The sequence below is a fragment of the Gallus gallus genome, chromosome 6 (assembly GCF_016699485.2).
Source record: "Gallus gallus isolate bGalGal1 chromosome 6, bGalGal1.mat.broiler.GRCg7b, whole genome shotgun sequence".
Taxonomy (NCBI): Eukaryota; Metazoa; Chordata; class Aves; order Galliformes; family Phasianidae; genus Gallus; species Gallus gallus.
The window spans coordinates 19,415,163-19,442,471 of NC_052537.1; the positions used below are offsets into that span (position 1 = coordinate 19,415,163).

The window sequence follows — 27,309 nt, forward strand, 5'->3', positions numbered from 1 at the left end:
GTCATACTGTGACACAGCAGCATAGCTGGCAGGGAAGGAGGCTGTCTGCTCTGGCAGGATTCCCATACAAGGGTATGTATATATCTCTTCTGTTCATCTCTCTGGGTAAAATGCTGTTTCCTGCTTGACTTTGAAGTGAGATACAGCACCCTTTACTTATGTGACCTTGTTGTGATTCTCCATCTTGCTCAGATTTGCTAACAGTTTCTGTGTCCGCCCCCACTGCAGTGTTCAGGGAAAACACTGGGGCATGAATGCAAAAGCTTTCAGCAAAGCCAGCCAGCAGTACTGTGCTTGACTGTGTTCGCAGAGCTTGCAGGGCACTAGGCAGGCCCACATCTTCCTTGTGCTGAGGAAGTTGAAGTGAGAGAACGTACAGGCAAGTGCCTAATTCATTTGTTTAGCATCCTTTTTCTGATGCTGTGCAGTCTTACTCTGTTCATATTTCCTGTCAGAGAGAATTTGCCAGTAGCCAAGAGAAATAGGATCAGACCACAGAGTTTTGAAGCCAGAAAATCAGCGACTGTTGCTGTTAAATCTTCCCTTTCCTTGTTTTTGTAAGACACTCCCAGTACCCCCACTCCCTTTATATCCCTTCTCCTCTTACACACCTTTCCTTTGTATTTCCTGGCTGTGGGAGTGCTGGGTCTTGGTCCCTCATTGGGGCCATGGCCCTGCCACCCCTCTTTGGCTGTTGCAGGTTTCTGGAGGAGCTGGCCCTTTGAGGCTGTGATTCCTCCTGAGGGCAGAAGGGCATTTCAGACCTCCTAGAGTCCTCCACTGATGAGAAAGACAGTCTAAGTGGCCAGTTTAAATGTGTAAAAGTCCAGGGCTGAGTGTGATTAATTCTACCCACTGAATCTCATCTTCATGCTCTTATGGGATGTTTTGTACTAGAGCTTTTCTCTCCCTCTTATCACTGATTGTGAACCATCTGTGCATTCAAATGCTGAAAGTGTTCTTGAGTGTCTCTGTCCCCTGAGGCTGAACTGCTGCAGTCCTGTCATCTTCCAGTATTAATAATAATACTATATTCTATTTATAGAGCTTCAAAGTTTCCCATCCACCTTTGGGACAGAACATACCAACAATTAGATAGTGCACAGCAACCCTAGACAACAACTTAAGACAGATGAGTGCATCCAGTTGAAGCTGAATATGAGATTTCATTTGGCAGAATTTAATTGCAAAAGTTATTAATTATTATTGTTGTTGTTTATGTAGCTCCAGACTCGAGCGCAATAGGCACTTTCTAAATACTACCAATAGGTAGACAAAAGCACAAAGGCATTATGATCATATCAAAGTAATTTGCAGAAGGCAGAATGTGCTAATAAAAATCCTCCCCCAGAGATTTTCCCATCTAGGACTCAGCTTAATCTGATGAATCGTCCATAATGCTGGAATCTGGACTCTTTTCCTGGCTTTTCTATTGGTTCTTATTGTAAACTTTATAATTTAGTTGCTTTGAATCTAAATTACATCTACACAAGCATGTTGCAGACATTCAGCAAAGAAAATCATCTGGTACAACTATTTGATATATATCTCTGTGTGTTTTGCAGAATGGTTTAATTTAAATGGACAGTTGTTGGTTTCTCTGGTTGGGGTTTTTGTTTGGTTTGGGATTTTGTATATCTTAAGATAGAGGACTGGGTGTACCTGGGGTGTGGTTCTAAAGATCATCACCGCTGAGTGAAAAGTTAGGTGCTTGCTTACTCTGGTACTGGCCACAGTGGAAACCCCTAAGGTAACTGGTGACTAGTTTTAAAATCTCATGAATGGATAAGAGACTTTACAAAATAATGTCACTGGCATCGTGAGTGAACAGAAGGACTGTGTGAATCTGCAGGTGGGTTTTTTACGGGCAACAGAAATGGCAGAGCCAAGAAAGGTGCAAAGAGAAATGTGGATCCTGACACTGGAATTAACAGGAGTATCCAAAGTCAAAGAATGTAAAAATATTGCTGTTTAAATAATATTTAATTCCTACTCAGTTCTGTTTACACTACCGTTCTCTTGCCTTCTTCCTGTTTTCTGCATTTAAATTACTGATGTGGAACTTCAGTACTTGTTTTCCTGAAAGTCTGCACGCTCTCAGAACTTGTGGTGATATTTTTTTCTATAGAGACGTTTCATGCTTGTCATTCTCAGCTAGGTTGGAAAAAGACTATCCCAAGGTATCATTAGCATCCCTTCTGTGAGAACAGTGCAAGCTTCATCCTTAAAGCAGTAGGGAAACAGAGTGTGTTCCAGCTCCCACTCATGTCTTTAGGAGGGTTTCTCTTGATCAGAGCTGTCTCAGCCACATCTGCCAGGCTGCTTTTGCAGTCAGTATCAATTTCCAAAATATTCAGGTTCAGCACATCAAATCATTTGAAATGTCTGGAGAGCTGTTGTCCTTCAGCAGGGCTGGAATATTGAAATCAATAGGTTTGTGATCCCAAGTGACATGGACATTGTTGAAAATGTCATCAGTGGAGACATCAGACTTTGCCTCTTCATTTTGGTCTGTCTGCATACACAGTCAGTCTGTTAATGGACTGCAGATATACCCTGGTTTTGAGTAGTATTGCTGTATTTTTAAAAAGCAATACTTTCTTGCAATAAAAATGCACTTTGAGGTTACCATGCTTAAATGCTTCAGTCTGTGTTCTACTTTGTGTGTAAACACTTCTGCTGAAATCAGTGAGAACATCTGCATTTGTGAAGTTACAGACTTGCTTGCAGCCTTGATTCTGCAGACGTGTTTAGTTTTGCTCCTAAGGAAAGGGCCCCTAGTCTCTGCAGGAAGATAATTAATCACATATATTTTACAGGATTAAAACTTTTATCTGTAGTAATTTTATTACTCATCCTTTTGTCCAAAATATCTTTGTAAAATTTAAAGAAAACCAGTTGTGACTTTGGAAAAGTACAGTATTTGTCTTTTTATTCTCATTACATTTTTATTGAAATATTTGGTAATGTAAATTTTCTAATGAGTTTTTCAGACTACGACCCTTTAAAAAGTCTCTGAAGTCAGTGGTTTTTGTTATCATAATTCAAACCATATGCTCTTTTCTGAATGGAAAGGAACCAAGGGAATGGTTCTTCTATTTGCATTTATCTCTTTATTAATACCAACCGTTTTAGTATGTAGATTGATCCAAAAGTAATGCCTCCTATTTATTTCCATGGAAAGTGCAACAGATATAAAGAGGACAATAACACTATTCAATAGAGCAAAGTGTCAGCTATAAAGAACTATTTTTCAATATAGACACCACCATTGCTATGCATTTTCACCAAAGATGAACAGGAGTCTGCATGCCATGCTCATCGAACTCTGCACCAGCGAAGGTACCTCTCAGCCTCTGTCACCACTGCTGAAACGCACCACTCACTGCCTCACTGTGTTTGCATCCACTGTTTGGTCTCCATAAACATTCTGCAAGCATTGATGAATATCACTGGGTGCCATTTTTTCTGCCTGAAGGAATTCTATTATGCACCTTTGCTTCATATGCACTTCCATGTCTGACATCATTTTGTCAGGCTCCCCCTCTGCTGCCGTCTGTCACACAGCAGCAAAGTGTAATGGAATATTGGTGGGAAGGTTCAGTCTCTACTGCTATACTACCACCATCACCTCTGACTTTGTAGGCCAACAGAATAAAATAGGAAGCATTACATTCAGAGCAATCCTTGTACATTGGTACAGTGAGTTTCAGTCCCAGGAATCACTTTACTCCTAAGAGCAGTCTCTGATTACCAGGGACCCGTCTGGGTAATCCTCAGTAAGAGTTTGTGACAAAATATTTAGGACCAACAGTTAGGCTTTCTGATGCTGCCCAGGCTTAGCTCCAGGCCCCCGTCCCCAGGTTCCCAACCCACCCAAGCTCCATGGCAGATGGAGCCAAGGATGTGACAACCAGGTCCTGGGCTATGGTGGATGACCCTGATGAGTGCCAGATGAAGAGCTGGTGCCTGCAGTGAATCTGCACAGCCACGTTCTAATTTTGATGGCTGCATTGCTGTTTTCTCGCTTTTCTGCAGTAGTTGCTTTCTATTCATTTGACTTCTTTCTTCCCAGTCTTATACAGCACTGTTCTGCACAGACAACACATTTGCTATCTTTCAGGGCAGGTTTTTGTTGTTCTTGGCAGTTCTGTGTTTGCCTGGATTCCTCCTGCTAACCCTGATAATCTTATTGCTACCATCTGTTGGCTTGTTAATCTTCCATTCAGGACATTCAACAAAACCCTGAGCAATTACACACTGGCTTTTTCTGAAAGGCTGGCCATCAAGTTCTAGTTCCCTCTCGCATGTTTCCTGTCTTACTGAAAGCCAATTTTAGATTATTTGCTCTCCTTTAGTGCAAGTTAAAGTTGTACCATTTTAGAAATACAATAGTCTAATTCCTCGGATTACTGGAATGGCAAAAAGCAAAAGGCTGCTTTTCCCAGTTAGCTAGTGCACTCTGGTCTGCTAATGGGCTGGAAGCAGGTTGGGCAATGGTGTCTGCTGCGGCTTGCATGCTAGAAGTGCCCATGGTGCTGGCTCGGCAGCAACTTGGGGGGAAGGGCTGTGGGGAAGGCAAAGTGCCTATACTAAGGCAGAGAGCATTTCTCGTGCAATGGAATGTTACCAGGATATGCAAAACTGAAGCATTTTCAAATTTTCTTTTGTGGTTTCCAATACTTCTTTCCTGAGGAAGGCTTTGAGCTCAGAAGAGTGTTGGTTTGGGAATGCAAATTAAAATGCCTTCCCTGTCTGATTCACATCTGGAATGGGGTCTCTCTTCTGAGCCAGGCTGGTCTTTCCATCCCTGCCCATCAGTGCTCAAGCACGGAACAACACAGACACACATCTGCACCCTCATATTTTGTGAGCACGCTGTGCAGCGCTCTGAGTTTAGGAGACAACATAAGTATGCTTTGTTTCTGGTGAGGAACTAAATTCTCGTGCTTTCTTCTGCTGCTTCCTCTTTTGGGCCCCCAGAAAGTATATTCTGCAAACCACAAAATGGAAACCACTGTGAGTAGGGCAAATCCACAAGCGTATAACAAGTGGTCTTTTGTTTTATCTTTTTATCTTCTCAAGTTTTATCTTTTGCCTCTTGACTCCTCCCCACCCAGCACTGAGCCCACACTTGAACAGCAGCTACTTCTGCAGTACCAGCTGCACTGCAGTGTGACACAGCTGCCTCCCATAGAACACTGCCAATCCCCAAAATCTGCAGGGGGTCACCCCTGCAAATGCTACCCAAAGCCCATCTCTCAGCTGCAGAAGAACCTGGCAGAAGACAGTCAATGGCCCTAAGAAAAATGTCATGGAAAATCTTCTAAGCTCTTGTGTGAAATGCAAAAAACTGCACAAAATCTGGATGAGATGTGGAGAGGGAATGGAAACAATCCCAGTGGCTGGTCCCCAATCTGTGATGGCGAGTTACAGTGCTCAGGGCTCTGGGCAGCCATGTGACACCTCCACGTTGACCAGACTTGTAGCTGGTTGGGTGCTCATATGATTCCCTAAAAATAGCAGCTTATGTTTCCCATCATTGCTGTCCAGCTATTTTAATTAGCCTGTGGTCTCTGGTTTTTGCTTTGTGATGTGTAAATAGGAAATATTTATGCTAGTCCAGTAAATCCACATTCCTCCCACCTCTTTTCTTAACTCAGACGGATTAGAGCTATGTTTATAAAATGCCTAATGCATTTGTCTTAGCATCTCTAAATGTCACCAGCTTTTCTGTAATGTTTTTTTTTTTTTCTTTTTTTTCGGAGGACTGATTTTTACATCACTGCAGCAATTCACAGGTATTTTTCCTTCATCTGATCTGTCACAAGCCTGCTCTTTTCCTAACCTTCAGTTGGAAGTCTACTTCATTCTTCATCCTGGGACAGGCTGACACTCTCAGTTCTTGCTTATTGCACTGACAATTCCTGATGGCTTGGAAAGGCCAAAGTAAAGAAGAAAAGATTATTCCCAAGGTAAATTGGTGCCCAGACACTGATACGTACCCAGCAGGGTTTTTTTGGCTTAGTGGCTTATGTATTACAATGCCTTCCAGGATTGAACCCTTTTTTTGCAGAGTAATTTAGCCTTCTGCTCTTTAGCATTTCCCGTAATAGATTTCTTTTAAGTCATATCTGTCTTCTGCTCTCAGCAGAGTGTTCAACATGAAATTGCTGTGCAGAAAGCATCTTTTTGGGGTTGTGCAGATATGATCAAGGTATGTGATGCTTCAGTCTTACTGTCAAAAGCAAAACGTGGCTCCTGACTGCAGTATAATTTGGGGGAAATAGATAGGATGTGGTCATGACTGACATCCTTGCCAACATTTGTCACAAAGGCTTCTGATCTTCAGAGTCCTTCAAGGGCAACTTCTGTCCCTGGAGAGCCATCAGAGGGTTGCTGAGCCCAGGACTGCCATTGAAGGCAGGCACCTCCTGGGGCTTTCAGCAGGGTGCTCAGGGCTGGAATCCAGAGGAGCCATCTCTGGGTCAGCTGAGACTGGGTGATACTGACTGGGCAGCAGCAGAGAGAGCAGGTCAGGCTGGAAAGATTTTTTTTTTAATTGAATTTAAGGTAGAGCTCAAAAGATAACACAGCGAACATCTGCCAGAGCTCACAAACTCAGTCAAAGCTGAGATGTAGCAAAGATTGTTGGTTTCAGGAGAAATCTGATTTCAGGGAAGAATTATAGCTTTCTGTTAGCAGGAAGAAAACCTCTCCTAATACTTTTAGAGGGCACACCAAAAACAATTTGGATTTTGTATTATATTAAATACTGTATTGTAAATTCTGAATTGTAAAATCAAGGAAATGTTTCTTTTGGTTTGACCCATGCTGAAATTTCTTCCAGAGCTTCCTTTTACAGCAAATTTTTATTTTTCTAGGCTTCCTTCCAAGCTGCTATAAGGACAAATAGGGAAAGATCCAAGGACTTAATAAATCAGAATTTCTCTCCTTGTCAGAGCTCTAGGAGTCTCTGGCAAGGTTCTCACCTTGAGAAGTAGCCTTGGATGATGGCTCTGTGGGTGTGAGGGTAAACAGCCCTTCCAGCAGGTTGGAGAAATGGCCGCAAGGGAGCAGGCTGCAGGACTGCTCCTGTCTGCCCTCATTCCTGTCTGCCTCACTGCAGACTGCTCCTGTCTGCTCTGCTGTGTTTGTCTGGACAGATTGTTTTGAACCTGGATGCAGGTTGAGGCTGAATGCAGAGGAGGATACAGGTGAAAAGGAATACGACAGAGATCTATGTGTCATTTCCCGTGCTGCCAGGTGCAGCATAGCCTGTGTTAGCTAACGTGGGTTGCAGAACAGAAGATGCGGCTTTAGTTTCTCTTTGGGTGGGAAAACACCTATAGCAATAGCAGTAACCTATAGCAGTAGCAATAACAATAGCTTCCTAAAGGAGACTTCTTTTTCTCTCCTTCAGCAAGGTGTGAAATGCAGAGATGTGGAATGCAGCCCCTCCCCAGAAACTGTATTTCTATTATCAGAGGAGGTGTGCATTCAGATCAATTTGAGCCTGGAAAGAATTTGGGTCTGCTGACATGCTGCAGGAATGGGACAGAAGTTGGCAGCCACCTCCCCATCCAGACAGGTCCTATGGCAGTGGAGCCCTCTTGCTGGCAAACAGCACTGGGCACGGGGGTAAGTGGAACAGAGCCTGGTTTGCAGCATGACTCCTTGTTCAGCCCTACAATGCTGCTGCTGCTGCACCTCTGGGCACACCAAGGAGCAGGCATGCAGGTGCTAGAAGAAAAACAGGCCTTGCAAAACTTCAGGTGTTGTACATGTGGAGCAGGTGAAGGTGTTATCAGGCAGTGTGGTATGTCTGTTCTCTGCCCAGAGATGAAGTTATTGCACTGACTGTGGTATCAGTCAACAAATCATTCAGTCTATGCCTGCCAGGTGAGGGCTGAACCTGTATTGCTCTGTGGGGCAAAAAGTGCTGTAAACGAACAACTAAAAACTCAATGTTATCCTAATACTCTTCTGGGTTATTAAGTAGGCCCCTTGCTTGTCCACGCCAAGAGAATTATAAGCCATTTACTTTCTACAGTCAAAGTAGTTTGATGCTTGCATTTTCCTAGTCTAGAGTGGCACACTTTCATTTCTGCTTATAATCAGTTCCACTTTTTGGTTTCCATGTACCAGGGACCTTTTGCATGTAATTGGTCCATTATGCCATCGAGGTCTGCATAGTACTTCTTCTGTGGGACTTGCAGCTAAGGTAACAAAGAAAAACCCTGGCTCCCGTAGTAGGGCAGAATTCCATTTATTTCTGTGAAGAAAGTGTTAAGGGGTAGGATACAAATCTGAAAATCCTGAAAAAATACTGCTTTTGCATAAGGCTTTCATGTGAGTGCTCTCAGCCTTGCCAAGCATACAGAGTTTCAAATTTGTATGTGTGAGAAAGGGTGTGTGAAAAATGGAGTTCATTAAACTACATACATTCATTTGCTATTGACATATTTGTGTTAATTGCATTCTCATTTCACATAAATTTAGAATTTCAGTCCAAATAGCTGTCTACAGAAGTTCGATGTGATCTGTTATTGCACCACACTCACTGAAAGGAAGCAGCAGGAATTTTTGCTTTCTAACTTTCCTGGGAGTAGGGTAACAACATCTGTGTGCCTCTGGGTTGTGTTTGCTGTGTGCTGTTCAGTAATTTTCCCCAGAAGTGGTTTTATTTTAATGGCAGGCCATCTGATCCCAGAGTCTCATCCGAGCAGTGAATTTGCAAATATTTGTATTTATTATTGTCATATTTGAACAAATATAATGCCTATCCTAAGATGTGAGCCCATTCAAAGCTGGAGCCTGCACAGCACGTTCATCATGCTCAGCGCTAACCCCAGCTTTCCCGTGAGAGGCCTCTGTTGGATTTTCCAAGCCCTCAGCCACCCTTCCTGCATGAGCATCTACAGTCAGTTTCCATAGGGGTCTTTTTAGTTGTGATTCAGCCTCTAAGCAGTTCACAAGTTCACGGGCTCACAGAAACCCGGGCTATACCTGCCTCTCTTCATAGATAGCAGGGATGGATTTATTTTTAGCACAAGTATTCCAGAAATACATTCCACCCTTCTTCAGAAACGTGTGGGAGAGACAGGGATACATATACAGACAGTTTCACCTCCAGTAGTGTCAGTGGGTGCCTGAAAACTGCTTTTCCACTGCTTGTTTTCATCCCAACCTGTTTTTGCAGTGTGCAGCAGTTCTCTTGGATGGCTCAGCTCATAGGGGCCATGGCTTGTGCATGCACTGGATCTTAACGTAGGTGCTGTTGTGGATTATGGGCATGAGTAGCTGTTGGCATGTACAGTTTGGGACCAGAAGTTGACAGAAGTGCCCTGATGTTTGACAAGACCAACATTTGGTTTGGGATGAATTAGCAGAAGCAGCTGAGCACCAAAAGCACAGACAGGAGTCTAGGAGAGTGGCCTTGGCAACGCCTTCCTGCTGGGATATGTGGGGAGCAGTACACCTCTTCCAGGTGGGAAAATCAAGGCTGAAGGCTGCTTTGGGGAAGGCAGATCATTGCCCTTCCAAGGACAGGTGAGTTCAGGCTGCTCCTGGGTTGCAGAGCGTTGCTGTACATCCCAGGCCTCCCAGAGCTTGGAGAATCTCAAGCGGTGGCGATGGCATGGTTGCTGCCTTACTCATGCAGTAGCAATGTAATTAGCAGTTCTTTTTAAAATGCAGGTGAACGCCGGGCTCACATAGAGCCTTGCTCTAGCATGGAAATAGAAGTTGGGCCATAATCAGAGGAGATTCTTTGTTTGCTGTGGGCTGAGGCTCAGGTCCAGAACAATGCTGAGCCCCAAGGGAAACCTGTAACTCCAGCAAGAAGCTCTGCACCTTTAGCAGGGCGCAGGGAGCAATCCATTGTTTATATCTGTGGTACAAAAACTTAGCTTGTTGCCTCTGTGGCATATTTCCCCTATTATTCAATATCCTATTGCAATTCACCAAATGAAACCCAATGCTGGCATGTGCCTCCAGGAGGGCTGCTGGTGTTATTTGCTTTGGAAGGAGGGTGGAATGGGGTCCTTACTCTAAGAACACTGGATACATTTGTCCAGCTCTGATGATGAAATGAGCTATTTATGAAAAGGCATTGGTAGGACAGTAATGTGTTACTCATGCCCATATTTCTTACACAGTGTATTTCATGGTGACCTTAATAAACATTTTGACTCCCACCTGTAGGTACAAAAATGCAGTACTTTCAGGTCTGAATCACTGGCTGTAGCAAGCCAATCGCACACCATTACTTTCTGTATTAGTTATCTCTCAAGCATTACCACAGGCAAATCTGAATGTAAAAATAGCTGATGACTGTTTGTTTCTTTCATCTGTCTGTTACTTGACACCGCATGGTTATTCCAATACGTATGTTTGCTGCTTCTCCACCATGATCTCCGTTTGGCTTCCCCTTGCCTGATAACTATTTAAATACATTTTACTAACTTTGGATTCCTTGCTCACTTCACTTCACCTGGCCTGGCAGGTCTGTGAGGGCTCAAGGGTTAGCTCCTCCACTTTTCTTTTTTGATTGTTTATTTTTCAGTGACTGTTTCTGTTAAGATAACCATGTTCAGAAGGAGAGTCTGAAACACATAAATAATGGGAAGTGCTAATAGTAAGCAGACTGCTGTAAAATGTGCTGGGGCTTTGACTTAAGGGAAGAAAGCACAGCACTGTACTGTCCCTGATCAGGAAGCTGGAGCACTGAAGGTAAGGGGGAAGCATATGGGCATTTTTAAAACCTGGAAATGATAAAGAATGGGTGGTGTCTGAGCGTGTGAATGTGTAATTGATCAGATGAGAGAAATCAAACAGCATTATTATTATTTTTTTTTGCGGTGATGAGAAGTGGAAAGTCGTTTCATTTTGTCCAGCCTTTTTCTGCTCTTAAAAATGCTGGATTGCCTCCGAGAGTCTGTTTATGGAAAAAGGCGTACATACAGATCTGTATGCAGTGATTACTGTTTATGACACTCAGAACTATTTGGTAAAGGGCGATGATTTTTTTTTTTTTTTAATACTGCTAAATTGCTATGAAGCTCCATTTAATTGTCCTGCACATTGTGCTGTAAGGAACTTTAAGCAAATGTACATTGATTTTATTTTCCAGATGATTACTGACTAGAGTACAAACTGAACTACGAACTCCAGTGATTTGTGTAGGGGTGTGAAGGCATTTTTATTTCTGGGGGTTTTTTTGTGTGTGTTTTTTTGGGGGGGGTGGGGGGGTGGGGTTGGAACAAATAGGAAGAGAACAGTTTAAATATTTTATAGGCAACAATTAGTGCACTGTAGAGCCTGAAAAAGTAAAATACTTCAAATACCTCAGCAGTGCTAAGAGGCCACTATAAATGACTGTGACTCGGACTTGTATCCACTTTTAATCACTGGAAAATTTCTTAAATGGCATAGGCTTTTCTGAGTCCAGTTGTTGCAGAACTTCTTCATCTGCCATCCGAAGGAACGGCATGCTGTTAGCCTAGTGCAGAACACAGAGCAAAGCAAGAATAGGAATAGCTGAAAGGAAGCTTGGGAACCCAAATCACTTGTGCTTTTTTATACGTCCTGTAAATAGGCAATACATTTAGTTCTGAATAGGAAAAAAATCCTCACACCAGGCTACAGTGGCTGACTGAGGCTGACTTTGTCAGTTCTCAGTTAGAGGTCCCTTGCTGGTGTCCTACCATTGCTAGTGGGGGAGTGGGAGGGAAGGAGAAGTGAGAAGAGAAGAAATAAGGAGTTCCTTTTCTGGACGGACTGAAAGCTTGTGGTTCTTTCCCTTCAGTTCTTCAGGGGACCGCCCACATAAAGAGCAAAAACCCTCAGTTAATTGCTTGGAGGATAAGACTTGTCAAAAATACTAACAAACTAGAGATTCTCAGCATACAGGGGCTCCAAACTCTTAAATTTCTCTGTCCTTCCATGCTTTTCCACTGAAACAGTATTTAAATTACATGCATTTTTTACAGCTTACTTAGCAAAGCATTATTAACAAGTGCTCACATTTGAATTGGAAGGGCCCAACCAAGTGAGGGTGTGCAGGTGTAACTGCATCACTGCAGCACAAATCTGCATTCAAAGATTTCACTCTGCAGCCTCTTATTCCTATCTGCTTCTCGGAAATTTTTGTCTTATCTGTGCTTGCATTACTTGAGCTGTGGAAAATACAATGTAAATCTCTCTAAGACCAGTAAAAAGCCAACTAAACCTATGGCTCGGCTTGGGAGAAAATACTGCTGCATCAATCTTTAAATTCTCTACTGGAGCTGGGATTACTCACAAAGAAAGCTGCTGGCAGAGGGGAATTCTGCAAGTGATTGTTAGCTGTAGGCTTAGCTGTTCTGGCTTGCGTGCAGCCGGGGTGTGTATGTGATCAAAGAGACTGCTACGGAGACCCTGTTTCCAGACAGCTCTCAGGGAAACTGAGGCAGTCCTGAAGCCATCAGAGTACAGCCCTTCCCTGATCTCCCTCTTCCTGGCCAAATGTTACTCTTTAGGCAGGGATAGAAAGCAGATATTTAACTACAGTCCTGGGTTTCTTTATTATTCATCTCCTGTGCTTGCAAATAATGATATACATGAAGGCATTAGCTAGTGATGATTAACTTAAATCATCCAGTAACGGTCAGACCAACCTTCCTGTGAGCTAAGCAGATCAAATGTTGATGCATCTTTCTTTTCAGTCTCTCACCTAGCTTCACTGCAATAGTTTCAGGGTTGTTTTCCTCGTTGCTTAGAAAATATGTCTGAAGCTGTTTTGGTGACAGAGCCAGGTACTTGAAGGCCAGCCAACTCATACCTTCCACTGACTTATAAAAGATAGATGAAATCTGTGAAATTCTGAGGAAAATCTCTAAAAGGGATACCTGTGGTTAACATTTGGATACACCTTTACACGCAGTCAGCAAACAGCAGTACCCAGCAGTTTACAGCCATTGCAGACCCTCAGTCTCAGGTATGCCTCCACCAGCCTACAGCTGGATCAGACATAAGCTGTCTCACCTTCATGTCAGCTTGGCTTGTCTGTCAGCTTCGCTGCCAACCATTGTACAACTCTGCACACTTCTGATGACTTCTGCTCTGTTGAGGTGTATGTCAGGTGTGGTCACAGTTGCTGAGTGATGCTGCTGAGGGGGCTACCCTGGGCTATCCTCTCTCAAGCCAGTCATTGGCCTCCCTCTTAGGGAACAAGGGTGGATTCTGCTTAAAACTTCATCTTTTCATGTTCTTTCTCTCTTATTTTTATATAATCATTACAAGATAATCTCAAGAAATGCCTTAGCATATGCATTAACTGTAAAAGAATGAAAAAGGCCCTTAGGGACACACCATTAAATCACGGCAATGAATCAATGCCTGAATAAGAAAAAGGAATCTTCACCTCCAAGGAAAAAAAAACCCATTTCATATTGAAGAAGGAATTGGAAGGGGCTTTCATCTTGTTCATGAGGAGCCCACTAGCTGGCTTTTTCTCCTCAAAAGGAAGAAAATAGTGCAGCCTCCAGAGGTACCAAGTGGGAGCACAGGTGGGTGGGCTTCCCCAGCCCTCTCAAAGTCCTCCAATGGGTGGATAGCTGTCAGACTGACTTCCAGGTAGCAGGCATGAGTTTGTATTTTGTCCTTCAGCTGGAATGGCTCTGCTATCATTGCAAATGGTTGAGGTGCAGTTTGTCACTGCAGGAGAGATATTAAGCAAATGGATAGGTCTGTGCTTGAGTTATATGCTATGGCACATACAGAAGTGTTATTTTCCTGCCTGCCTCATCGCTTGCTCAAGAACTGAGCTCTCTTCACTGCACTTCAGTGCTGTAGCAAGGCATAAGTAAGAAATCTCTCTGTTTCTGCAGCCTGAGCCAGAAAACCTTGAAAATGAAGGCCTTCGCCTTTTCTTCCCTGCTCAGGTGTATGTCCCTATCCCCTGGTCTGAACTGTTCACCATCTGAGCTCTTGGGGTCTGATTCTGACTGCAGGGATATTACTAGGGCAGAGCTCTCTTTCTCTAGATTGGTTCTACATCATGCTGGATGTTGTTAACAGATCATACTAATGAGCCTTGGCCCTGGCTAAATTTTCTATAAAGAAAAAAAAACAGAGGTTGACTGGAGCTGATGAATTCATTCTGGCACAAATCTTCGGTGAAGAAAATTAAACTGGGGCTTGTTTTTAGTTTGTTTAGACAGTTTACATGGTATGAAAATCATCATTTGTTGCTCAGGTGTGTGAAGATGAACTAAAACTGGGTACATGAATTCTTGTTATCCATTTATGGGCAGTTTCCTTACTGATTGCACCCTGGCACTCAGAGGGACTGCTTTAGCTGCTAGTCAAGGGAGACTGTTCATGGATAGCAAGGCTCAGAGTGCAATTGGCAAGCATTGTGCCTGTCAGTGGTTGCCACATGCTGATATTCACCTCAATTCAGTGTTGTGTCTTCTCTGCTCTTCTGTTGTGTATGCGTGTCTTCCAGAATTCAGAGTCTAGAACTACTTATAACGTGAACCGTAGCACCTACCTACAGCTTGAATGTTTTATTTATTTACTTATTTAATAGGAAATAGATAGATTATGCAAATCCCTGTCCAAACCTTGGAAATATCCAGAAAATGTAAAGGAAAGGAGCAGGTAAGACTATCCGTAAAAGAGCAATACTTGTTTTCTGCAAGCCTGTTACTTCCTGAGACTGTATCCTGCGTGGGTGGGTGTGGGTCAGATCCTCCTTGCCTTGAGGCTTCAGTGGTCTAAGTGTAAACTTGAAGGTGCAGATGGTATGGTAGTACTGGTATCATTACAATTTTCCCCTGACTAAAGTTGGGACTGTCCAGCATGCTCGTTTACAAGGTAACTAGGTTCTCTCATCCATGTTTTTCCTCTTCACTCATCTCTAGCCATTGCAACACTGCAGTACTCTACAGCTTTGCTGTGGGAAAATCTCCTTTCTTACGCTCAGAAAGTAACAACTCAACTTTCATCCTCTAAGACTTGCTTGAGACTAAATTAAAGGAGGTGAATAAATGTCTAACTAGCCAATATCCTGTCAGTGCACTGTGAAAGGACTGTTCCAATATAGTGTCAGTCATCACTTTGAACTGATGAGGAGGACTGGAGTTTTCACAATCTCCAAAACAGATACAGGTGTCGGGAACCTGAGGAGGAGATGGGGGCTTTGCAGTAAGACAGTCATCTGCAAATCTGCCTGATTTTCACCATATAATGTAATGCTAAACTACATCACCGTATTGAGTTGAGGGCTTTTATACCATAGAGCTTCTTCCTTGCTCTTGCAGCAGCTTGTGATAAACTAGTATGCTGTAGGAACGTCGGTAGAAATACACTGTTTTTGCTTTAACAGCCAAAGGTTAGGCTCCTCTTGTGGGGTTCAGAAAATAAAGGTTAGGTTCCTTGCCCTGCCACAGATGTTTTGATTGGTCTTGAGCAAATTGATCAGTTGAAGTTGAGTGTTTGCTACTGAAATGTAAATGAGATAGAAATCCTTCTTGTAGAATAAGAGTTTCTATGGATAACCACAAGGTGTACACATACCATATTAATGGGGAGGTGTATAAATATCTCAGAGTATAATGACTGATGTAGTTGTAGACAGTGGCCTTTTCCAGTCAGACATTTAATACCAGTAAATTTATTGTTTGGGTTCAGTTGATTAAATGTCACTTGTTTGTGCAGGAAGTCATGGAAGGAGCATCATGCTTTTGCCTTGTGATTCTTATAGAGTTGTGCCGTTTGTCAAGTGCAGCACCTGCCTTTTGCATATGTCAGTTATGTGCCTTGCACCTTTGCCTTCCTCCATCCTTTCTGTGTGTTAGTGACTCTACAAAGGCAAGGGACAGAGCTCAGGTAGTCAAAGAAGTGAGCAGGGGTTGCAAGAAAGCCTCAGTTCAAGTGTAACCCTGTCTGAGAGACATCTCTTTCTTCCAGCCTTGACAAGCCTGTTGACAGGATGGGGCATTTAGAGGACACTGGCAGCCTAGAGAGCAGCTGGAAATAACCACTGGGTCTTTGCCATTGAACCAGAAGGAGAAAGGTAGAGAGATTTGCCATGATTCTCCATAAGTATTGCAAGGAGTCTCCGTTCCTCCCATTTTTCTTCATGTCTCAGTGCTTGACAGTTTGCATTCTGAATAGAAGCAATAAACACACCAGCAGAGGCCTGGAAGAGGTTCACTCTGGAGGCAGAACACAGAGCAGGATACATAACACATGGTCATCAGCTATGTATATACTTTCTTTGCATTCATGCTCCTACCAGGTTGCAACAGTCATTGAGCTGTGGGACTGATGAGCCCCCAGTTTCAGATAGTAGAAACACCAGCTTCAGTAGAACTCACAGAGATAAAAAGGCTTCAGCTGTTTTTTCATAAAAAAAAAAAAAAAAAAAAACAACTATTTTGATTAAGGAAAGAAAATAGTGGTCATATTTATTTTAACAGTATTTCTGAGTTAAGGACAGTAATAATAGACAATTTGAACTACTCAGATATATATTACGTGCTACTTCTCGTGGACTGTAATGTCACAGGGGGGCAATTCAGGTTGCCGACCAACTCTGCTAATCCAGTCTGGGATTGCACCGTGTCTACCACACCACTCTCAGATCTAGATACTCTGGTTATAATTGAAGAAAATATCAGAATTACCACAAATAAGTTTTTGCAATAGCCAGAATTTCTAGAGGAGACAAATTCGGTAGCGTACCAATTTACTGTAAGTTCCAAATCCTATTCCTTCACGTATTGGTCTGAATGCCACATGGGGATGAGGTTTGGCTCTGGAGAGATGTTGGATTTCTCTTTACTATGGCTACAGTTACTTTGGTAGCCTTCTGGATAATGCACCAGCGTCGGCTTAGGAAGTAGATGTATTTTGAGTCACCAATTCTGTTCTCAGTTATTCTACTGACATCAGTAACATGACTCTAGATTTATACGAGTGTAACTGAGAACAGAAGTTGGCCCAAAGTCAGGAGCAGTCCTCTTCTCCAGCCCAGAACAAGCTTTTTGGGACACAATTGCTAGGTCAAATACTTAAGGGGAACGGACCCCTGTCGACACTGATTGATCTTTGCAATGATCAGATGCTGGAATAGCTGAAGTCACCTTGTTCTCTGCTCTTACTTTCTGTCAGTGTTGGAGGTCTTCACTGTAAACTGTGCAGACCCAATTCTCCACCTTCTTTCAGTTGGTGCAGCTATTTGTACTTTAGCAACGTAGTATCTCTTCTACCATGAAGGTGAATTCACTTTGTCCATTATGACCACAAAGCATAAAATGAAAGTGATCTTGCTGGATGAGAGAAATGAAGACTTGTGCTAAGAGCTTTCACCTTTTAGCCATCTTAATCGAAAAATTGCCTCTCCTGATTGACTGGGGAAATGTGGCTGGAGTGACACTCTCCCTTGGCAAGGAGCTCCTCTCCTTGCTGAGGGTGCTGTGATCCTTCCCCCAGAACTTATGCCATGAGTAATGCTCAGAAGAAGCAGTGCTTGTGGAGATGCTCAGGCAGCAGGGCAGTTCAGAGGGAGCACTTAGCTCTGATGCAGCCCAGGATGACCAACAACACATGCATTCTTGGCAGCTCAAATATCCAGTAGTCATTGATCTCTGGGTCTGGGGCTTCCTTGTGGATGGATGCCATACAAAGAGCACAATATAAAGAAAACAGCTCACAGAGATTAAGAAAAGTAATAAACCTTCCCTTCCCATGCTCAGGGGGATGCAGTGCTGCTAACTTCAGGCTGCTGTGTAACTTGCAAGGGCGCTGCCAAAATGCCGCTGAGATGGCAAAACATTTCGGCCAAATAGCAGCCCATGGGGGTGTGGAGGAACAAACCATGCCTTCTGTATTGCAGCAGCAGTGATGTCACACTCTACAGCCAAGTTTGCCTAGTGAAAACAGTTGACATTCAGTCTGTGCCAGGCCAGGAATAGTCTCTGTAACTTAACCTCCACATCACAACTTGCTAGACACTTAAAAGAGCCACTGAAAAAGTCTCCTTTTTAAGAGGGAAAGGAGGTTAACTTCTAAGTAAGCTCCTTGAAATGTATACATGTGTGCAAGGTTTTCCAGTGGCTTACATCAGATGGTACCCAGTGCCTGGTACCTGACACGTTCCTCATCATTTCCCAGGCAGTTTCATATGTTTAGCTTTGCTTTTCACTATATGGAAAATAAAAAGATTAAATTCACATATCTGAAATTTTAGAACTGAGTAAATACTGAGCTAAGCACAAACACTGCATCTTGCTTGCAGACTGCTATGTTTGTCCAAAAAAAGTAGAGAAATATGATTTTATCAGGTTACCAAACAGACTGTGAATAGCTTCTTTCCTCAGCAGTTCAAAAGCTGCCATCATACTTATGTAAATGATACCCAGACCAGTACAGTGCTGTTGGTTCAATCCAGTCCTTGCAGCGACCTGTATCTTGCTTGATGTGGATACATTTCCCACTTTAAACACTACACTGCCCGAGGATTAATATTATGGCCTGCCAAGACAAGGATCTTCACAAAGGTTTCAGAGACAGGGGCAGTCACTATTCTACTTTAATCAGCAGCACTGAGTTGTTTTTATAACAGTGACTCCATCTAGGAAAATAATTGCTGGGATTGCTTCATGATCCCTGTGTTTATTGTTACCCTACTCACTTTTCAGCAAATGTTCTCAGTTTACAAGGGACAAGATGTCTCTTCAGACCTCTGCCCATGAGATCTGAAAGCCAAGCTTCTTCCTAGTTCAGACATCACCGCCGATAAATAGTGATAAGCATTGTGCCGCTGGAATTTAGTCAACAGCTCTGTTGATGAGTGAGCCAGAACATAATCATATGCTCCCACGGCTGTGTTGGCTTTGCGCATCTAAGAGTACCACAGAAGCCGTAAAATCATAATTTAACCTCAGAGCAAAGAGATAACTCATCACATATCTCTGTGGTGAGGATGTTCTTCTACATCCGACTGCAACCAAATGTGGCATTTTTCCGTTTCTTTGCTTTTACATATATATTTTTTTAGCCAGAAATCTTTAAAAAGCCCATGAAAAGTTCTGCTGGGTACAGGCTTGTCCTTAAGATAACAGTAACAACAGTCCTTCCTCAGATAAGGTGTAGGTGACCATTCCAGTGAGCAAGATCTTGCTCCTTTCTCCAATTTTTTTATTTTTTTTATTTTTATTTTTTGACTGCTGCAGGTTTACACAGAAGTTTCCTCAGAGGGGACTCTTATTTCAGGAAAATCTACTTTACCTATTCCTGTGTCCTATCTGCCTTACCTTACTGCCAGGCAGTTCTCCCTGTGGGAAATATTGTCTTGCAAGGATTAGACAAACTAGCCATGGGGCTCTGCACAGCTAAAGGGAAGCATGTCCACCACAACTGAGCTTTCCTTTAGCAGCCTTTGACTTGTATCTGGAAGCACAAAGATTCCTTGTTTACTGCCCCTTACTATCCCATCTGTCTATGTTTCCTCTCCTTTACAACAGAGGCAGAAAAAAGGATGGGCTTTCAGGTCTCAGCATCTTTACTTCCCAGTCCAGCAGATGGACATCTGTCTATCCCCATTGGCAGCAGAAAGTCAGATTCATCTGGAGGGGAAATACACATTTTCTTCTGCAGTCCCTCTGGAAGGGTGGCTCAGCTGGGAAACAGAAAGCAGCAAGGAAGGAGCCATCTGGCACAACCCCTGATGGTCTCTGCTGGGGCTACCAGAGAGTTGGAGGTTGCACCAGTTATTTGTTAGGATCCTGACTGCACTCCACAAGCTACCAAACCCCCAAGTTATCAGGTTATTATCACTGTGTCTCTTTTGGTAAGAAATCTAAGTCACTCCTGAAATGGTTGTAAAATGTGAATGAACAAATGGATGAATGAGTATAGCATGTGAGAATATCTTCATTCCATGCAAATAAATGTCTTCAATGTTTTCAAATTACAGAATTCACTTAAGATCAAAAATGCTGGAGGTTGGAAACATCCCAATAAACTACTTCTGTCGAAGCTACATCATTGGATTATTTTTACCTCCTCACTAAAGATGCTCGGAGATGAAGCCAAATACAAGCATGAGAGGAAGTTCTAGAGATGAGAAGCAAAATTGGCAGGTATGCACCTGTATTTCCCTCTCATATAACAGTTGATCATTTCAACAAAGATCAGGCTAGCCTTTCTAATCTCTCTTTTACTTGCTGCATTGTACACAAAAATTACATGGGGTGATGGAAGCAAAACTCAGTTTTGAAAACTTTGTACAATGTAAAAGGAAAAAGCTCATTTTATTTCTGATGTTAATCTATTCTAGTTCTACCTCAGTGATTGGGATTTTGACTGGGAGGACAGAAATCAAGATTCACTGTGATAATTTCAGTTTATAAATAGGTTGGCTGAATTTTTTAAACAGAAAAGGAAGGTAAGGAGCGTTTTCATTTGAAGAACTGTGTCTGAGTAACTCAGCTGAGACACCCCAGTTCCTCTGGTTTTTCCACCCAAGGATTCCCCCATTCTGTCTCCAGACTGATGTAAAGATAGACCTTGATGTGGGCCCTGCCTTCACACTGCAATCAGAGATTAATGGAAGACTGATATTTTATAATTGTGTTGATTGGGTTACCATTCGCTGCCATCAATTCTGGAAGTGAAACCAAATGTTCCCTGCACTCCTTTACTGGGACTCATAGAGTCCCCTAGGCACTCCTGCCTTCTGCTGGCTAAAATGATATTAGCAGCCTCTTCAGTTTCAATATATCAATCCAACCATATCTGAATATGGGCAGCTAAAGCATATTCCATCAGCAATATTTTCTTGGAACACGTTAATGCACAGCAGCAAACTATTTTTTATTATTTTTTAATATTACTTACAGTGCCATGCTTTTTTCTCATTCTCAGACTGGTAATTATCAAAGCAAAGCTTGACTGGTACAGAGAGCCTCACCTCTGTGGACGTAATGTGCACTGATGTGCACTGACATTCTTTTTTGAATTTGCTGATTCTTCCTGGCCAAAAAAAGGCCAACCTCTGCAGCACTTGGAAGTGTTGGAAGTATGCAAAGGAAAGTACTTGAAATTTGGCTTTTAAGTCTTTAAGAATTCAAGTAGGGAATCTGATATGAAATCACTTTTAATGGCCTTTTCCAGTAACTAATCTATCTACTGCAAGCTACCCAAATTGACTGAAATAATAATTATTTTTCACACTGTTTAACGTGTTCCTAGCATTTGAAAAAAAAAAAAAAAAACAACGCACATAGCAGCAAATTAGTCAGTGACTGGTCTATCTAGAAAATACTCCTTTTTCTAATAATATTACTATATGAAAATGATAATTCATAATCTGTCTTTGCAGAGGAGAAAGATTCCTTCACCTGTTCCATAAGATGAGTCAATATGCTGCAGCACTGACTGGAGGAACTGCTTTATATTTATAAATTGCAAACGACTGGAACTCTGCAACACAGTCATCTGCCTGTTTGACACTCGGTGTTAATCCTTTGGATAGTTCATTCATGACTCCCATTAACAATGCAGGGAAATAAGAAACATACAGAAGGACAGAGCGACTCCTCAAGTATTGGGAGTCTCCTGGATGACACAGACCGAGAGGTGAGCAGCCTCACAGACCGGGCTTTCAAAAGTCTATGTGTGGCAGAACTTGAAGACTCTTACAATGAACCAGATCTTGCCATTTCACCTGACTTCACTCGCCAGTTCTCTGCTAAATTTCATCCAGGGGCATTAAACCATGCCATCAAGTTAACAGCAAGCTGTAACAAGCTAGCAGCAAGAAACAACGAACATGCAATATGGGCTTCAACATTCCAGCAGTTACCAAAGTGTGCTCCAGAAGAGAAAAAGGGTGCCAAGAATAACACCCTTGGTACGGAAAGGAAAAAGCTGAATTTGCCAGTCCCTGGTCCAAGAAACAATAAACATGTTTCAAAAGTGTCTTCACTGATTAAGACTTTTGATAAGACTGCACATCAAGGGTCAGGAGATTCCCTGATAGCCAGTAAGCAGCCCATTAAAAATAGCTTTCAAAGATGTAAATTAAATCATGGAAATGATATGGCATGCTGGGATAATACAGCCATTCTAAATATCCACAAGGAACTGTCTGGATTTTCTGAGGATAGTCAAGGTAGCCACCATGTCAGAGGCAAACATGAGCCACAGAAAAGACCTAATAAAGTAGATCAGAGTTATTGTGGTTCTGATGGTTATTATCCTGTGCTGATTGAGATGTCAAAAGTAGCCAAGTCAAATTTTTCCCGTTCATCCAAAAACGCATTCAAAAACAAATATTTGAAAGTTAATGAGCCAGCAAAAAAAGGCAATTTTCTTCATAGTGAAAATAGTGCTTTTGAATCATGGAATGTCCATCACAAAAAACTGTCTGAAAAAGAGGAATTTGTTGATCCAGTAACAAAAAAGGAAAGTCTTACATACCTTGAAGAAGCGCCATTTATTGAAGGATCTCATGCAAGTGAACTTAAATTGCCACCCGTCAAGGCCACTGTTAGTAAGAAGCAGAAGAAAGATTTTCAGATGGAGCCAACTCCACCAGAAACTGCTTTCAGCATCCCCCTCCCAGCTGTATTTGTACCTCAGGGTTCCCTCCCTTCAGGAACTGATTTTCCTGCTGCTCTTCCTCCTGTACCCCCACCTAGGATCCATGTGCACCAGGATCCTCCTCAGCCACCTCCAGTCCCTCAGCCACATCCTCTCCCAGCTCCTCCCCACCCCCCAACACCACCCATCCGTGAAGCCCCTCCTATACCACCCCTGCCGCTTCCAGCTCAACTTTCCCCTCCTGCTATGTCCCAGACCTCCATCTCACCCCAGTCCATGTCCCACAGGATGGTTTCCCCCTCATCTCCGTCCCAGGCACCTGTCCCACCTCCACGAGGACTCCCAGCCACCTTAACTAAAGAGGAAGCCATCAGTCCACCCTGGAGGAGACTGAGGGCTACAAAAGGGGCATCAGAGAGGAGACAGACTTCAGAGGAGTTCCCAGCCAGCAATGAAACATGTTTGTTGTCTGAAAAAGCATCTGGAGCCAAACCTGATCAGGATGTGACTCCTCTGATTAAACAGGCAAACTCCCCTGGATCAGTCAGTCCCATTTTTAACATCACTAAACTCTTAACACCCATTATACCACCAAAACAGGAGATGGACCCCATGGAAAGTGAGATGATCCCACTCACACCTCCACCCACTGAGAGCGTGTCAGAGAGAGACGATGAAGGGAGTGTGTATAGTGATTACAGGTCTCGGGACAGTTACAAATCAAAAGCATCAAGTCTGTTGTTCAACTTGAAGGATGTGCGTAAACGTGTTAAAACCATTTATACTCCTTCTCCTCTATTAAGAGTCTTGGAAAATAGAAATAAGGCTAGGGAAAGTATACAGGAGAATTTGCAAGAAAAAAATAACATGAAGATGGCAGAGAAAGATGAATTGAGTGATGTAACTTCGGCATTTGAGAGTGTTCATGAAAAAGACAATAAAACTGATTTAGCTGGACACTTCACAGACAATTACCTGACTTTGAGTTCACCCCAGACAACAGCTGACTTTTTATTTCACCAGTCTGGAGACAATTTGCAGCAAGATCATTCAACACATGAAGATCTGATTAAAAATACAAGGGGTAATGAGGACCACCCCTTGTTAGGGCATCAGTGTGAAGAGCCCAATTTAAGAAAAAGTTTGCCTTATCCAGCAATGAAACTATACAGTAGAGATAATGCAGATACAACACATGGGCAGTCCTTGCAGAATTCCAGTTTCCGAGCTGAGGAAAAGGAGAGACAGGCTGGTAAACCGATTGAAAATGTTGCTTTCAAAACACTCCCAAGACAACTCTCACCAGCAGAGGATGTACCTTACAGCAACATCCAAACCAACATGGCGGTCACTGGCCATGAAGCACAAGGCAAAAGAAGCCCTAGTTCTTCTGAGCAGTCATTTGTCTCCACGGTAGAGCAACCATTTCAGGAGGAGCCACTTTCACCAGAGCAACTGATGCAGAAGGAAAGCCTTCAAGAAAGCCAGAGGACTAAGGCTGAAATGAGTGCAGAAAGTAAGATAAGCCCCGAGGAGAGAGGGAATGTAGCTGGGGAAGACAAACTGCAGTATTTTGCTTGTGTCAGCTCTGGTACTGGTACAGCAGAGAGGAAGGAGGGTACAGTTACTGAGAACGAACAAAGGAGCATGATGAAAGAAAAACTAAGACAAGAGAAAAAAGAAGAGGCCAATGGCATGGATTCTGCTTCTGACAGCATAAAAGACGCATCCACCCCAAGGTCTGAGGAGCCACAAACTCGACCACCTTCAAGTTCAGCCAAACCCTGTCTGTTTATGATCAAAGATAACACATTCAGATCACCTCAGGTGATAAGAGCTGTCAAGATGCCTCTGTTTAGATCCTTTTCCCTAGATGATACAGTGAGCAGCAGTTATAAGGAAATGGAAGGTAGATTTGCACCCCCAGCTGCACACAGCAAGCAACCCCCGGATGTGCTGCATGCCCCAGAGCAAGGCTGGTCGGCATCAATACGCAGAGGGCAGCAGGATGTGAGAGAAGGAGCAACCGACAGAGGGAGAGATTTCAGTGAGTCTGGTTCTACTTCAGCAACACTGGACCCTAGTCTTCTGGAAAATACAGAGAGCTTTTTGTTAGGGAAGCTGATGGAAGAAAATGAAGAGACTTGTGCTTTGTTAAATGAAGTTGGGAAAATGAATGAGGAAAGTATCTGCAGAGATAAAGAGAAGCCCCAGATTAGGAAGGCAAGGCACAGCTTAACACAGCCAAATTTAGGTCTAGAAAATGACCAAGCACAAAACAGCCCCAGCTATCCAACAGAAAGAAAGGTAAATTACTTTAAGAATCATCATTTATTTAATCGCAGAGGTGGTTCTTGTGCAAAAAAAATAATAACTACAGAGACAATTTCCCCTGTGACTGAATCCATACCAGAGGACCGTGCATATCTTTCTGTATCCCACGAAGCTTTAGAGGACATGCTAGACATGGAAGATACACAAGTTTTATTAGACAGTCTTGAATGCTCTGCTGTTACAAGCCCTAGATCAGAAAGCACAATGCACTCTCTTGTCAGTTTACCATCAGAGAAGCCAACAATTTCTAGCCTTGGAGAGACAGAGGGTGCTATAAACCCTGCCTTACTGAACATGGCATTGAAGAGTCAAGCTGATACGTCTGCAGAAGAAATACTCAATTCAACACAGAGGCATCCTCTACTTGATCCTGCAGGGGAAGCTGAGAGACTGGGACCTGGGGAGAGAGGAGCAGGCAAGCCTCCCGCTGTGCCACCAAAAACAGAAAAGGCTCTGCGACGGGCCAAAAAGCTGGCAAGCAGGAGAAAGAAAATAGAAGAGCAGCAGAAAAAGCATCAGACAGAGCATACAGATGCTGTAGGGAGAAAAGTTTCTCATTCTGGACGCACACTAGCATCTCCCTCACCACTGGAGTATTCTACCCATCACTCAACTTTTACTCCTCCAGAAACCAGTATAAGACGACTTAGTGGTGCATCTGCAGTAAGCCCTTCACCTTCTTTGACCCAGCGTAAACTTCTCCAAGACCCTGATTCTGGCCAATACTATGTAGTTGATTTACCAGCTGAAGTTAATTTAAAGACATTTTATGACCCAGAAACTGGCAAATATGTTCAGGTCTCAGTCCCTTCCTCAGAAGGAAATGTATACCAGCCCTCATCTTCAGAAATTAGGAATTCTCCTTATGCCTCCTACCCTAGAGCACTGCCTTTACCAGCTTCATCTGTGGCAGTGCTGAGGTCACCTTCTCAGCTCTCTGAATCTACCTGGTTAATGCCAGCCATACAAGGAGAACCAGCAGAACTACCAAAAGATGGACAACAGGACTACAGATACACCGGAGCTGTGGATACCCAGCCCTGTATTGAACAGGCCTCTCACTCCTGCAGCCAAGATACTGAAGAAACTCACGTTTGCTTAGGAAAGGACACAAGCCCAACCCCAAATACAGCCCTAGTGTCTCTCACTAATTTAGATAATTTTTCTGCTGAAGGAGTATCTTGAAAAATGAAGTAACAAAACATGCCAGCTGGTGTTTTTAAGATCCATTTGGACAGTCACATGCACACACGAGCACACACAGATTTGATGTTTGTACAACACTACGTCTGAATCTCATTATGGTTTGGATGGGAAGGAAAACAAAGGATGACCATATTGAAAGATAAGAGGAGATGGTCACTCTGAAGAAGTGTAAAATTGAGTGAGCCCCAAATCATCAGTGAGATAAAGGGGCAATGTCAGCTAAACAAATAAATACAACAGTATGAAGCCACTGCTTGTTGCTACTGCTGCTTTGCCATTAGGGTGGCTGGGATTGCCAAAGCAAGTGTTCTTTTGCCCAGATGTGTTGCATGATACATGACAGAAAGGAAAGCCTATGAGACCATCCTGTCCATCCTGAGAACTACGAGAGATGCCACATCTCTTGAACTTTCCTCACACAGTGTCTTTGAACTGTATTGGCAGGTAGAAAGCTACAAACATGCCACAAACCTGAGATTCAATTTTTGCGCACATTGATTAACCAGATGTTATTGACAGAAGATTGTATACTGGATGCACAGTACAACAGCCATACCAAAGAAACATTTAAACAACCAGAATACAGTTGCAGCTGCTCTTGACTTCTTGTATACTTTTGCAGTGTACACTAACATGCTGCTGAATTCTTTATATTTGTTGATAATTTCCAAATACGCTCCTCTAGTATTGGGGGTTATTTATAATGCAACTTTAAACTTCTACTTATCTCGATATTTGGCCCAAAATATTTTGGTAAGGAGCAAGGTTGAATGAAATCCCATAACAGTATTTAACTTTTTGTTAGGATGAAAAGATCTCTGCTTGATATAATTGAAATGCTTTTCGTTTTGGTTTGGTGTTAGGCTCCCACTGAAATACAATGCTAACTTCTAAAATCTGAAAAATGTTGTTCTTAATTTTGTTTTCATGCATTCTGTGATTAAACAACAACAACAGAAAATAGAGAGAAACAACATCCAAAGTATTAATTTCGGAAAAAGTGCTTTTTTGGATTATCACTATCCTTCGAAAGCTCTGTATCAAACTATAACTCATCCTTGCTTAAGATATTTTTTTATCATCACAGAAAATAAGAGAACTTCGGTGAAAAGATGGAAAAAAAATGAATGTAATGTGTCTGCTTATAAATATATATATTTGGAGTAACAA

At 42.7% G+C, this 27,309-nt stretch overlaps 1 protein-coding gene across 4 annotated transcripts; it reads left to right on the forward strand.

Annotated features, from left to right (window-relative positions):
- Nucleotides 1–27,309, forward strand: C10orf71 (C10orf71 homolog). Of its 4 annotated transcripts, none has more exons than XM_015288420.4 (4): nucleotides 10,480–10,734; nucleotides 15,958–16,063; nucleotides 19,970–20,135; nucleotides 21,377–27,309. In XM_015288420.4, exon 4 carries the CDS (start codon nucleotides 21,553–21,555, stop codon nucleotides 26,116–26,118), a length of 4,566 nt encoding a protein of 1,521 aa, XP_015143906.1. In that variant the 5' UTR covers nucleotides 10,480–10,734; nucleotides 15,958–16,063; nucleotides 19,970–20,135; nucleotides 21,377–21,552; the 3' UTR covers nucleotides 26,119–27,309. The 4 variants fall into 4 exon arrangements, with proteins under 4 accessions (XP_046799144.1, XP_015143906.1, XP_040558586.1 ...); XM_040702652.2 differs by lacking the exon at nucleotides 15,958–16,063 and adding an exon at nucleotides 19,518–19,819; XM_046943188.1 differs by lacking the exons at nucleotides 10,480–10,734; nucleotides 15,958–16,063 and adding an exon at nucleotides 1–72.